The sequence below is a fragment of the Octopus bimaculoides genome, chromosome 15 (assembly GCF_046866305.1).
Source record: "Octopus bimaculoides isolate indiv1 chromosome 15, ASM4686630v1, whole genome shotgun sequence".
NCBI lineage: Eukaryota > Metazoa > Mollusca > Cephalopoda > Octopoda > Octopodidae > Octopus > Octopus bimaculoides.
Genome location: NC_142942.1, coordinates 42926398 through 42942717, shown reverse-complemented (window position 1 = coordinate 42942717; position 16320 = coordinate 42926398). Strand labels below are relative to the sequence as shown.

At 35.7% G+C, this 16320-nt stretch overlaps 1 protein-coding gene across 4 annotated transcripts in view; it reads left to right on the top strand.

Moving 5' to 3' along the window:
* LOC106870615 (insulin gene enhancer protein ISL-1-like) overlaps window positions 1–16320 on the top strand; it is a 151851-nt gene that overhangs the window by 112837 nt on the left and 22694 nt on the right. For all 4 annotated transcript variants that reach the window (XM_089363784.1, XM_089363783.1, XM_089363785.1 and 1 more), the window contains exons 4-5: window positions 12586–12926; window positions 15909–16195. In XM_089363784.1, coding sequence (XP_089219910.1) covers window positions 12586–12926; window positions 15909–16195 — 628 coding nt within the window. The remainder of the gene's footprint in view (window positions 1–12585; window positions 12927–15908; window positions 16196–16320) is intronic.

Genomic DNA, 16320 nt, shown 5'->3' with positions numbered 1-16320 from the left:
TGGTGCCGGTGGAACAGAAGTATTGTGATCGAAAGATTGTTGAGGTATCGTTATTTAGGATGGTAGCAGTGGTTGAGGACATGGTTGTTGCTGTTGCTGTCGTTGTGTAAACGCAAACAGATTTAAGATAAATATCACCCCAGCTGGGACTATCCCATTTTCCGATGCCTGGGAGTACATTACCCAGTGGGCCATTTAATTATGATGACGTGGAGTTTTAAAGGAAAAGAGAAGTGAGAGTAGTAGTAGTAGTAGTAGTAGTAACATTCAGTGTTTCATGTACTGTTAGAGAATGAGCTGTTATCTTGTTGGAATAATAATAATAATAATATTGGTTTCAGATTTTGCCACAAGGGCAGCTATTTTGGGGTAGGGGATTACATCGACCCCAGTGTTTCACAGGTACTTGATTTATCGACAATGAAAGGCAATGTCGATCTCGGCGGAATTTGAACTCAGAACGTAGAAGCAGACTAAATACCGCTAAGCATTTCGCCCGGCGTGCTAACGATTCTGCCAGCTCGCCGCCTTAATAATAATTAATAATAATAGTAATTACTACTACTACTACTACTACTACTACTACTCTTGGAGATGATACTGTGACACATACATTTCTAATATGAATGCAATCATACACGTAATACAGTAACATACACTGTTTCTCTTTCTCTCTAATAGACATAAAACACACACACACACACACACAATCTAATGCTCCAGGTATATATATATATGTGAAAATGTACAAATGTGTGCAGTCAGTGTACCGGAGTATGTGTATATATGTATCTCTCCCAACAGGTATATCAGAGTGCAAACGTATGCGTGTGTGTATATGTATATATCTATAGGTGCTTATAACGTAGGTGTACGCATGTGTGTGTAGTGGTGGTGGTGGGGAAGATGCTAAACTGCTGAAAACTTGTCTCAGGTAGCAAGAAAAGAAACTGAATATTTGTGAAGTAGTAAATTCTTAAACATTTTAATTTATCTCCCGTGTGTGTGTGTCTGTATATTTGTGCATGTGTTTGTATATGTCTTCATGTTTATGTACGTATCTGTGTGTGTGTGTGTGTGTGTGTGTATATATATATATATATATATATATATATATATATATGCGTGCGCATGTATATGCATATATAAATATATAATCGTTTTGTATCTATATATATGTATATATACATCTATCTATATAAGTGAGTTTATATATGTGTGTGTGTTTTGTGCACTTCTATAGACACTATATAAAAATGCATTGTAATCTGTACACTTATATATATATATATATATATATATATATATACACACACATATATATATATATGCATATATATATATATATATATAAGATGTATTCATATACATATATTTTATATACAAGTATGTGTGTATATATATTTATAGATATGCACATATATATATGCATATATATATGTATGAATATATATATGTATTTATATATATATATATATATGCATATATATATATGTGCATTTATATATATATATATGTATATATGGGTATGCATATAAACGTGTGTGTGAGTATATATATATATATATATTTATATATATAAAATCCTTTTATTGTGATATGAATTTAGCTCTCTCTTCTCTCTCTCTCTCTCTTCTCTCTCTCTCTCTCTCTCTCTCTCTCTCTCTCTCTCTCTCTCTCTCTCTCTATTGTATATTTACTTTTTTATGGTCTTATGTTTGATGACATCGAAATTGGAAATTTTATTTGTTCCTAGTATCAGGAAATATGCGACAGTGGAATTATTCCGTTAAATAATTAATGTTACGATGAACGTGTGGCATACCCGTCCGTCTATTTATGCTTTATGTATGTATATATATTTGTATGTATGTATGTATGTATGTGCCTATATGTATACCGTGGTCTCTATCTGTTGATACATATATACATACATACATACCGGCACACGTGTGATTGGGTGGCAAGAACATTGTTTCCCAACCATATGGTACCGTGTTCGGTCCCTCTACGTGACACCTTGCGGAGGTATCTTCTACTATATCTTGGGGACAAACTTCGCATTTATGTGTATCCGTGTGTGCGTGTCTGTTTGAGATCTTACTCTATTTTACACCTATGTTTGTACTCTTCAACCCTCCAGCTCATTCTGAACTGAGATAGGAGAATAACATTTGAATTAGTTAATATATCTTTGCACTCTGCCCAACCTATTGAGTTCTATATGAGATGAAGATTGCCCTACGTAAAATGTAGTGTAATATACAACTCTTCCATGTGTACGTACGTACGTATATATGTATGTATGTACGCATGAATGTATGTAAGAATGTATGGCTTTCTATCATATATCTTTTTCTCTATTAGTCTCTCTTTCTCTCTCCTCCTCCCCCTCACCTCCTCTACCCGTCTCTCTCTGTCTATCTATCTGTCTATCTATCTATCTTTCTTCATTCTATCTTAATCTCGTCCTTATCTTCCTGTCAAGTATCGTCTTTCTCACAAGCAGAAATCATCATCGCCATCATCATAATCATTATCACTAGCAGCAGCAGCAGCAGGGAAGTAGAAAACAGCCGAAAATAACAATAAACACAAGAACAACTAAAACAACAACCACAACAACAACAACATGTTAGATATTCGAGCTGCAGGAATTTTTATAAAGTTTATTTTTCTAAACCCCAACAAGGCCGGACTAGATATGCGTGTTTAGTGTAGGTCCCAATTCAGGGGTTGAGAGTTACGACTAACAGAGATGTTTTTTTTTTTTGCTTTTTAATCATTTTTTTTTGTTTACATTATTTCATTCATTTTTATATTTTGCTTACATACTTTTCTTTTTCCTTTTTTCTTGTCTTTTTTTTTTCATTGTTAACTTCTTTCCATTCTAGTTTTCATTTTGTTACGTGGATCGGATCTTTTGGATGGTCAAACACATGCTTATACATACATACATACATACATACATATGTGTGCGTGTGTGTTTCGTCCTATCTGAGTCTGTCTTATCTCTCTCTCTATCTATCTATTTATCTATCTATCAGGAGTAGATAGACAGCCGACAACTGATGAAGAATCCTTTCTCTCTGTTTACTTGTCTTGTTCTCCATTTTTTTCTCCATGTTTACGTATTTCATGTAATTTGCACCGTTGGTGACGTCCTGTATCCATATATGCATGTGTGTGTGTGTGTGTATGTATATATATATATATATATATATATATATATATATATACACACACACACACTTTATTTAAAAGCAGCAGAAATATAACAAAAAAAACCGTTACTCTGAGTTTCACGTTCCCGTTCATCGGACAGTTTTGTTAGTTTCTAACAAAACTCTAACAAAACTGTCCGATGAACGGGAACGTGAAACTCAGAGTAACGGTTTTTTTGTTATATTTCTGCTGCTTTTAAATAAAGCATATTACTCTACCTCTTGTGTTTGAGTACTCTTTTTTCCACCTTGTTGTACATTTCATGTGCTTACTTCGGTATATATATATACATCAGTCTGTTTGTCTGTCTTATCTTCTCTCAGTTTGCCATTCTATCTATCTATCTATCTATCTATCTATCCATCTAAGTAGAAGTATGCATGTGTGTGTAGTTTTGTACATATACGCAACTAGACATTCATGTGTGTGTGTGTGTGTGTGTGTGTGTGTGTGTGTGTGTGATTGCGCGGGTGTAATATTATGTTTACGTGTACTCTCAATATTTGACCTCCTCACCGTCATTCTCTTTTCATTATTTCCTCCAAAAACCAATGTCTTTTTTTCCTCTCCGTTCTTCGCCAATAATTACAAAATTTTGTCTTAAATGACGTCACGGCAAACATAATAAACATCCATGATTAGATTCCTCTCCTCAATTATCTAAAACTTAATTAAAGTACCACATCTATCCCTGTGTGTGCATCCCCCCCCCCCCCACATATATATATATATATGTAGGTGTTAAACTGTAAGACAGTTTAGTATGTATTTGGGTGCATTATCGGGAGGTTATGGTTATGGCTCCGGGTTCAGTCCCACTGCGTGACACCGTGGACGAGTGCTCTTTTACCATTACCTCGGACCGACCTTGTCAGTGGATATGGTAGGCGGAAACTTGTCGATAAAATAAGTACCTGTTGAGCACTGATGTCTATGTGATCGACGAACCAACCACCCTCTAAAAATAGTTGGCCTGTGCCAAATTTATCGTTATTATTATTATTATTATTATTATTATTATTATTATTATTAAACCATTATGAAAGATCAAAGTGTTGCAGAAAAAGATAAAAGCGAGCTCCAGAGAATTCCTTCGCATTCAGTCAGGATCAGTACAGAATATTTTCTTTCATATTAAAGTTGAAAATAAGAATAAGAAATAAGAAGCATATTTTTCTTTCATTATATCAATATCGGAAGTGAAGTGAGAAGCATGATGGACATAAAAAATGGGGCGGAACTACTTGATCGACAAAACGTTACTTAGACTACGGCTGAATTTTGAAGATACTCTGTCACGAATTACAAAGAATTAAATACACCATTTAATCTAAATATATATATATAGAGATTCTATGTTGGATAGATGAGAATATACGCTAGAGGATTATAAGATAAAACAGAATTAGAAACTTATCCAATTGATAAGATTTCCCTAATCATCTATTAAGAGAAGAAGAACGAAAAGAAAATGAATAGGAAGGATGAGACGGAGGAAGAAGTGCAGCTATAAAAGAAAGCTATTCGTAACAGATCTAATACACTTAAGAAAGTGATACGAACAGCAAATGTAATTTATCACTTTCAAAGATGGAGACACGGCTGTTGTAAACTTTCATGACGCAAAGGTCAAACTTGCACCAAATTTTCCCTGTAGACTGACTATGCATCTACATCAACGAGGAAGTATTTATCTGTCAAAATGGAAAACATTTTGCCTTCAGCTATAACCATCGTCGTCGTCGTCGTCATAATCATCCTCATCATGTCAGTGTTCATCACCGATATCTTCATTGTCGCTGCTATCACCTTCCCCGTTATCTATGTCGTTAATTGGTACTGTGATAACAGGCACACGTTTGAAACCCTTACATTTAGAGAATTACAGCCCAAGTGAATGAAATGAGACTGCGAATTCTTGTCACATACAAGTAATATTTCTATTCTTATCAACAAGACACACACATATAAAACCGAGAAGAGAACTCAAATATCTCACTTGGCTGGTTGCCAAGAAACCAACCGAAAGACCTGTTACGGTACTGGATCGAATCCCCAGAGTCTACCTCAGTCACAGGCAAGCTGCAGGACGCTAGATGATAAGCCATGTTTCATGCGGCCCCACTTCTCAAAAAACTTTTCCCATGCCTAGTCCAGCTAGTGTAAGAAGGAAGAGACAAATGATAGCATGTGTGTGCAGATACATCAAGTACATAATTATATTCTTTTGCTTGTTTCAGTCATTTGACTGCGACCATGCTGGAGCACTGACTTATATATATATATATATATATATATATATATATATATATATATATATATATATATATAAGAGACAAGTTGTACGTACGCCGCTATATTTATATATGTATAAATAATACAGAATGGGACAAGGGCGCAAAACATCCAGACAGTTGATACAAGAAAGGGACAAAACATAGAGATTTACGATACAAGGAAACAAGGACAGGTCATTCGGAGTTTTCTCTCTTCAGTCGAGACCCAGATTATCCTTGCAATTTCGGCTGGTTATTCTCGATATTGCTCCAACCTGGCCAACCCCAAGGAAAAACTAAGCTAAGAGTATTAGATTCCTTGGAAGAAAGCAACGAATGTATACAAAAACAAGGACGGGGGAAAAAAACTAACAATGTTATGCAAATACAGTAAAAATAATAAAACAGGACATAACAACAGATGTCTTTCGACTAAGGACGAATTAAATTAAGCTGGCGTTGCGGGAATAAGGCCTTCCGGCAGGAATACAAGATTTCACAGACACAAGGAGGAATAACGATGCTGCATGCACGATGTTTGCTGTCCGTGAACACCGGTCACGTGAACACCGGTCACGGACAGCAAACAGATGTATTAGTTGAACGCTCGGAAAGTGAAAAAGTATTTAACTTTTCGAGCCCATGCGCTTCCACAGAAAGAAACAAGGAGAGGAAATAAAGAATGTGCAGTGGCTAGCGATCTATAATATATATATATATATATATATATACGCGCGCTCGTACCTATCTCTATTTGTGACAAAAGTTAGAAGTCTGATGTGAACATGTGTGTGTATGTGTCTGTGTGTGTACAATTATGTGCGGTGTGTGTAGTGGATAAATTATCTACGCAATTATGTGTGCGTATATATAATTATGTACGTGTGTGTGTGTGTGTGTGTGTGTGTGTACAATTATCTGTGCATGTCAGTGTGAATGAGTTTCTATGCCGGTTTGTGGCAAAGTTATGAAAGCCTCTAGTTTATGGCTTTATAATAAAGTTTATTTTCATTGAATCTCGAACATGAATAGGCGATAGCTATGTAATAAACCTCATTCCAGTTGACCACACCCATCTACCTGCCTATACTTATTCTTCGACTGTGTATACGTGGGTGTGTATGAAACAGTGCACACATATACATATATGTATATATTTACATTGTTGTTTATACATGTGTATATGTTTATAAAAGTATTGTATATGTATGATTAGACAGATTAACGTATGGAAATTATGTATGCATGCATATATATATATGTGTGTGTGTGTGTATGTGTATATGTATATATATGTATATGTGTGTGTGTGTGTGTATATGTATATATATATGTGTGTGTGTGTGTGTGTATGTGTATATGTATATATATGTATATATATGTGTGCGTGTAAGTATAAATATACATATATATATATATATATATATATATATATATATATATATATATATATACATATATATATATATATATACATATATATATATATATATATATATATGTGTGCGTGTAAGTATAAATATACATATATATATAGATGTAAGTAAATATATATATATATGTAAATATATATATATATACTCACACACAAATATATATGCATATGTGTGTGTGTGTATATATATATATATATATATATATATATATATATATATATATACACGTGTGTACATCTATTTGTGCATTTGTACATGTTTGCATATATATATATATATATATATATATATATATATATATATATATATATACACTTATACATTTAGGTTTATGTTTGTATACGCACACATTTACGTGTGTGTGAGAGAGGGAGGAGGGAGGGAAGGAGGGAAGGACATGTATGGAATGTATGTAGAAATCTAATAAAACGCTTTTCGACAAATATTTACCTATTTATCCAAGAAAGTAACTCAACTTTAGGCAAACGTTTCGATTTATTTATGAAAAGGACAGAAGCATTTCATTCCAGAGAGCTTTCTGATTTTTCTGATTAATTTTTCTCTCTTAAAACATTAGCAACTTAATAAACAACACTCTTTATAACTCAGTAATAACAGCAGATTGCCAGTGTAAAGACTGCAGATGGTGGAGCTGGTCGGGTTGATGGCGGTTGGGTATATATACATTAACGGATTCTCTGCTGTGAAAAGAGACAAAGACATAACGCGTTACCGATGCTTATTATATATAATATGATAGAGGAAGCCGTTACTGTCATTTAACCATTCATCGCGTCTAAGCGTCACAAATGGAGATGAGCCGGCGGCGGATCTCCTTCTTTGCGCTCGCTTCGCTTCTTCTGACAGAAAGAGTATTTGAATCCCCTTCAGGCTACAAAATACAGGACACGTTTGATAATCTGGTCATGGGTTCATAGCATATAGATAAATAAACAAAGTAAAACAGGATGTCCATGGATGGAATGTCTATAATCATTGCACTTCTTACTCGTTGGGGTTAACCTACGGCTAAACAACAATATTATCTATCTGTTTGTCTGGCTGTCTATCTGCCAACTTGATATTCCGGTTCTGACCATACACTCTTTTTTACGCTATGTTCTACCTTCAGTACTTTTTCCTTTGAATTTTTCTGTTTCCTTTTCTTCTCATTTCTTTTTCTTATTTGTTGTTTTTGAAGATGAACTAACGTCCGAAACGTAAAATATGTATTTCTAATCATATCAAGTTTTACATGTTGTAATGCTTAATTTTTCCTGCATAAATTATCTAATTATGTCCTAATATGTAAATGATTAAAGGGAAATTTTAGCTGGGTATTTGTAATGTAACGTCTCCTTCATTGGTTCATTAAATTCAAGATAAATGTGGGATTACGATTTACCAATGTGAGACACGCGGAGAGGCGTATTCTTGTATTCCGGTCTGTTTTTGTGTCATTTAACATTTCTGAATGACCACAGTTTTGGCTTCTGTAGATGCAAGTGGTCAGTTCAGTTTCTATGTCGCTGTTTAGATTGCTGTATGGATGATAATCAAGTAACAAAAATCGTCTTAGTCACAAGGAACGGAATCACTTACCCCACCGCATTTTCTCTCTCTCTCTCTCTCTCTCTCTCTCCCTTTCTCTCCCCTCTCCTACAACTGGTTCACTCGCTCAGTTATGGTATCATAAGCCCGGTTATCAAGAGATACGAGGTTCAATATTTGTGAGTGGCTTTGATGCTCGCTTATGGTCTGGAATTTATGCCATCTGCAAATCGATTCATGTTGCGTAACAATTAGGCGCGTATTTTACATTCCTGTAAAATTCGGAGTAGTCGCTTTCCATACTGAATAGTGGAAAATTGCCCCCTCTATTTTTCTTCCCTTCTCCGCCTCTCTCATTCACACACACACACACACACGTGTGTATATATATATATATATATATATATATATATATATATATATATATATATATAATCGGAAAGGTGCGGCAGAGAGTGCGAGGCGTTACTAAATGGTATAAGCACAGTAGACGAGTTCCACTCTTCATTCCTACTGCTGACGGTGTTAGACTATTATCATAAAGTTAGATAGGATCGTGTGCTTGGTCAATACGTTGTCTTTTGGTGGTAATGCTGAGGAGGAGGAGGCGGAGGAGCGATTACATTTGTTGCGTAAGTGGGTATCAAGCTCACGTACTTGGGGTTTTGCCGGTCACCTGAAACACGTGTACGTTATATAAAGTATAAAAGTACTGATTACGTTTACTGAGTTCCACACACATGCACAGCCCCCCCCCCCCCACACACACACACACACTTAACGATTTGCTAATTAGAACACACTCAAAACCATGTTAGTTCGGCCATGGTAGAATATATAAAATATAAATAGCTGAACCTTTTGCGAATCACTCTAAGTAAAGATTCGTCGAAGCACTACCAACGCGCGCGCGCACGCACGCGCGCACGCACGCACGCGCACACGCACACGCACACACGCACACGCACGCGCGCGGTTTTGCCGTAAAGTTCCTGGCTTTGCATAAAAGAAAATACAGGAGAATCAGTTTAATTATGACTTTAACGAACATATTCCCCTCTCAGATTCACACACTTACTGAAGCAGCCCTTCAGATTTTTTCTATGCCCTGTAAAAGAACTCAGAAATTTGGGCCGCCATCTAGGCATTTCGTAATACCCTTAAAGCCAGGAACTTTTCTGCACCCCTTCGTTTATGCATGCATCTTACCTTGGTTTGTCTATAGTAACATTACGTATCCCATGTGAAAGGCATCAACTCCTCCGCTTCCCTACAGTCTCAACAGAGTTGATCCACAATGTTTTCAAGATATCTAATAACGAAAAGGTCATGGAACTATCTCTAATGCGTAGGATAAATAAATATTTGAACACACACACACACACACACACATATACACACACTTATATGTATATGTAGTCGTATCGGGTTTCGTTTTTGCTAAGCTAGTCGCCCATATCGTTTTTTTTTCTACCTGGACGCCTTCCTACAGCTCCTATTCTTCCTGCTAACTTATTCTCTCTCTCTCCCTCTCTCTATCTCACTCCACTCATCTCACTCCCTCCTGCCTTCGGTATCGCCCCATGGGTGTCAATTTACACTTCAAATCTATACCATCACCCTCACCCTCCAAATCCATTGCAATATGTGCACATACATGCTTCAATACATACATACATACATACATACATACACACATACGTACATACTTGTGCGCATTATTAACACACATATACACACATATATATACACAACACAATACATGCTTAATATATGTAAATACATATGTGTGTGTATATGTACATATGTATGCATGTATATATATATATATATATATATATATATATATATATATATATGTTTACATGTATATGAATACACGTGTACATATGTCTGTGTGTATTTAGATATATATTACAAGGCATATATAAGTCTCTCTGTCTCTTCCTCTACATATGTATGTATATGTATGTGTATATATGTATATGCATGTATACATGGAGAGAAAGATTTATATTTGTATACTTACATTTATATATATATACATGCATACATATTTACACACACACACACACACACACACACACATATATATATATATATATATATATACACACACACACACACATACACATATATATATATATATGCACACATACATGTGCACACACATAGACGCGACCTCCCAGACCAAGACACACCCAACAAACACAGGCTAACCCACATGTACGGTGATAATTGCCGTTCTCCAAACATGTCTACATCTCTAATACTATTTAATTTATGACATCAATAAACAGAAATATGGCTGACATTATACTAAACGAACATTATTATTGTTGTTAACACCAACATTATGACGCCGAGGAACACCACCACCACCACCACCATTATCATTACTACCGCCTTTACTATCATTACTAGTATATCATTTCGTTGCCGCTCACCACAACTGTCACTTCTAACTCCACTCTTCTGTTGTACAAACACCGTGAAGATCATTCCCGCGCTGTTACATTCACCATTACCGTTACACCACCACCGACACCACCACCACCACCGCCGCCGACGGCACTAATTCATTGCCAAGAGCACCTATACCAACGCTATCCTTCGAGCGTAACTACCGCTCTTTCTCTCTACTACTATGATCAAAACCTCTTCTCAGCTCACCACTATTGCAAACACCAACACCAATACAGCCACCACTGCAAAGCACATGGAATTTTCTCTACGTGGTTACTTAACCTGCAAGAAATAACAGCCAGCGCTCCTTGAAATCATATCCTACTCTCTTTATACAGAGAAGAACATTTGCTCGATATAGGTTAGTGTAGGCGGAGATTGATGTTGTCTCACCTAAGAAATGGGATGCTCGTGGCTGAAACGGCTTTCTTGAGGGTTCAAAAGGGCTGATTTAAGCATCAACACGTATGTCATGCATTGTGACTTTATCTATCTATCTGACAGCTTCACGCTTCTGTCTATCTGTCTATGTATCTGTCTGTGTGTGTGTCTATCTACCTGTCAGTGTCTGTCTATCATTCTATCTATCTAGCTGTCAATGTCTGTCTATCAATCTATCAGTGCCTATCTATCTATCTCTCAGGTCTATCCATCTATCTATGTATCAGTGACTATCTATCTATGTATCAGTGTCTATCATCTATATATATATATATATATATATATATATATATATATATACATACATCTATCTATCTATCTATCTATCTATCTATCTATCAGTGTCTATCTATTATCTATATATCTATCTATCTATTTAAATTCCATACAGAAAAATGAAATAATGTTATTTCTTCAAAATAAGTTAACGAATAATAACGAAACATTTACTGATAGGGTGATTCAACACTTCAGACAGAAGAAATTTATTCTGAAGATCAAGAATACTAGGACTTGAAGTTTCGTCTATCATTTTTTTTTTTAAACTCGTCTAACCGGTTGAACCAGCCTAGAGGCATCACATAATGTTGCATACAAAATTATACTTGTACACGCCGCTTTCATCAACAAGATGCTGGATGAGAGTAGCAAAATAAAATATTCGTTTCACAGATGATGATTGGAAAATAGTTGGTTAGGGAGACAGATGAATGCTTCAAGCGAACTACAATACTCTCCTATATATATATATATATATATATATATATATATATATATATATATCCTTTGTTGGGTAACTATTCGGAGAAGTACTCAATTCGAATGTGGAGTGCAATGGCCCGTTTAAGCCGGTTGAATTATCTGTTTATCTAAAGTGTCAGCCAGTTATGTAGTGTGACATATTTTTCTACCCTGCCTCGCTTGTGTGAATCCCCTATTGAAACTCCAGAGTAACAGGTCACTGGACCATTTAAATAAACCACACACACACACACACACACACACACACACACACACACCGAGACACACACACACACAGAGACACACACACACAGAGACACACACACACACACACACACACACACACACACACACACACACACACACACACACACACACACACACACTTGTTTTGGAATTTTTATATATTTTGGTATATTACATTTTTTTTCTTTTTCTCTCTTTTTCAGGTTATTTGGTACAAAATGTGCCAAATGTGGTCTTGGGTTTAGTCGGAACGATTTTGTAATGCGTGCCAAAAGTAAAATCTACCATATTGACTGTTTTCGGTGCGTTGCATGCAGCCGTCAGCTGATTCCAGGAGATGAGTTTGCACTGAGGGAAGACGGACTTTTCTGCAAGTCGGATCACGATGTTGTCGAGAGAGCATCTTCCGTGAACCAAAACGGAAATTCAGGTGGTGTAACAGATGCCAATGGCAACACAACTACAAGCAACAATAACTTGCATTCCAATGGGAGTTCTAACAGTAGCGGAGAAGGACGAATGGGTCAGGGACTACAGATGGCTGGTAAGAATAAAGTTGAAATCAGTGAATGATTGCCATTGATTATTTTATGAAAGATTAAAAGAAAATGGAAGATTGTTGGTTCAAAAGAAATCAAATTGAGCAAAAAGTTAAACACCACCATAGATTATTGCACTTTGTATTCTTCTTATTATTATTATTTGCAGAACCGTTAGCCGGTCGGGCGAAATACTTATCGTCATTTCGTCCGTCTTTAGGTTGTGAGTTCGAATTCGGCCGAGGTCGACTTTGCCTTTCGTCCTTTCAGGGTCGATAAATTGAGAGCCAGTCAAGTACTGGGGTCAGTGTAATCGGCTGTCCCCTTCCCCTCCCCTCCCCTCCCCCAAATTTCAGGCTTTGTGCCTATAGTAGAAAGGATTAATATTATTATTATTATGTTGATTTTTTTTTTCTTCTTTCTTCAAATTTTCTTCCATTTCTCGCCGAGTGTTTTCCTTACTATCATTATTATTATTATTATTATTATTATTATTATTATTATAAGGGCAGTATGGATTAGCAGGATCAATAGAGTATCGGAAAAAATAACTTCCGGGTTTTTGTTGCGTTCTTTTCAATCCTAATTTCGGCTCCAGCCTAGCTCTGCTCTGATTCACATGCATCAGTCGTCGCTAAACTGAGTACCAGTCCAAACAAGAATCGGTAATGCGTTCAATTAGGGGGTCACTCACCAGTAAATGAAGGAGTCTTTAGGCCACTATTATAAGTATCAGTTCATTCAGTGGGTCGATAAAATAATCATTATTTCATGTAAGGGCCACAAATACAATTACCAGTTTAAGTAGAGATTATTAATATAAGTAGGGGCCGCATACGAGTTCAAGTACGAGGAAATAGAAGTCGCACAGATTTCAAGTACAAGGAATCCATTTATTCGAGTGATTATTCCCCACCACCAACACAATTAATGGGTATTGTGTACAGGTTAGAAAATCAATATTGTTACTAATATATCTTATTGATCTTGTTTAACTCCAGATCAACCCATTAACAAGTAGATAGTTGAGGTTGTCACCCCAGCAGAAGATGTTTAAAGTTGCAATTCCATCCCACTTTGGAGAATGGTTTCAACTCAATTTTCCTTGAGACTTGAAATTTCTTGGCAGAACCTGGGCCACGACAACTTTGCATTGAGCAAGTATGGTAAAGAGAGTTTAAGTCCATTCGTAATATAGTTCCAAGATAAAATTAAATAACAAAAAAAATAATAAGTGCTTTATTAAATCCATGACCTATGGTGAAAAATCTTCCACCGTGACCATCCCGACAGATTGTCAAACATGGTACATTTGAAACTAAATTGTTCGATACACAATGATTTTTAAGGCAATAAGGGTGTCATATGAAAGAAATCTATATGCTATTTTTAGCAGGATGAGTAACCATATAGACGCCGTTTTAGTGGTTCAGGTCGGAAATATTACAGTCAGATAGTGTGGTCATTCTATGATATTGAAGGGCGTGCCCCAGCATGGCCACAGTCGGTTAGTGACCGAAGTTAGTAAAACACTAAGAGAATATAAAATAAGTGTGCATGTGAGCCCCTTTGTGTACTTGTGTGTATGTGTGTGTGTGTGGTGAATGTGGAGTTTATTAGATTTATACCAACTATTTCATACGTCCCAAAGTAACACTAAAAATTACATAATGACAAAATAGCAATAATTGATTCTAAAACATGAGAACAATGCCAGAAATCTGAACATTGAAAGGGTGAGCTGATTAAGTCGACCCCAGTACTTTACTGGTACGTGATGTTATAGACTCCTGATGGATAAAAGCAAATAGACAACGGTGGTGGTTTTAAATCGAGACGTAAAGAGACGAAACCAATTCTGTAATTCATTTGTCTAATGTTTTTAACGATTCTCTTCTAATTGTCCTATTTACTGTTTTCATTGGTATTTAAAAGCAAGCATTTTTTATCCTGAAAACACACGCGCGCCCACACACACAGCCGCACAAGTATAGGCAAGCACTCGTGCGTGCGCGTGTGCATACACAGAGATGTGTGCATGTGTGTGTGATTATTAACGTACATATATGTGTACAGCAAATGTATATATATATATATATATATATATATATATATATATATATATATATATATATCATACATGTACATATATATTACACATACATATATATATATATATATATATATATATATATATATATATATATCTATATATATATATATTATAATAATAATTATAATATATATAATTATAACGAGGGATTGGCTATAAGCTTCTCCGCGCGCTAGAAATAGACGCCAAAAGATGCTAGTACCACCTTAAAACTCCGATAAAAAATAAAACTGAAGATAGAAGTAGGAATAATTTTTTTATTTTATTTTAAGCTTGAAAAGGGAACTTGTACACGTTTAACCAAAAGTTTAAATCACTATCTTTCTTTTGCTCGACTACAGCCCATGATTTATTTTTCGGAGTTTTAAGGTGGTATTGGCGTCTATTTCTAGCGTGTGGTGTACTGTTCCATGGTGATAAGATCGACAAAAATGTATTCCATCCGGTGAGATATAAATATTATTTAATAAGCACAGTATATGTATTTATGTGCTACTATTAGTTTCATGTGCTGAGAGCATGCCAAGCAATGTTTTTAACACATCTGTTGATGATGCTAGGACACCAGACGTGTTAAAAAAAACAATTTGGCATACTCGTATCACATAAACATATTATGCCTCTTAAATAATAATGATATTTATATATATATGTACATACAGACACACACACACACACACACACACACACACACACACACACTTATACACATATTCCGGTCATTTTCCCTGAGCGTGAACCTATTTCTTTGTTGGTCTTTTGTCTTTGTATTTTTTTTATATTTTTAGAATTCTGTGCATACACACACACACACATACATATCTACATACTTAAATGTAAATATGAATATAAATATATATATATATATGTACAGGACGAGCCGAACAGATGTCAAGCAACAGAACCGGTGGAATGCGACCACATGTTCACAAGACAGAGCAGAAAACTACACGCGTTCGAACAGTCCTAAACGAAAAGCAACTCCACACACTGCGCACCTGTTACAATGCCAACCCACGGCCGGACGCTCTAATGAAGGAACAACTAGTCGAAATGACTGGCCTCAGTCCCCGGGTTATACGCGTTTGGTTCCAGAACAAGCGATGTAAAGATAAAAAAAAGAATTTACTAATGAAGCAAATGCAACAACAACAGGAAAAGGTGACTATCAACTCCGTCTTCTTTTCTATATTGTTTTATATGTTGTTTGTATTTTGGTTGTTGTTTTTATTATTTACTGCACGGTTGTACAGAAATATATGTGTGTAATTTGCGTGTGTGCTTGT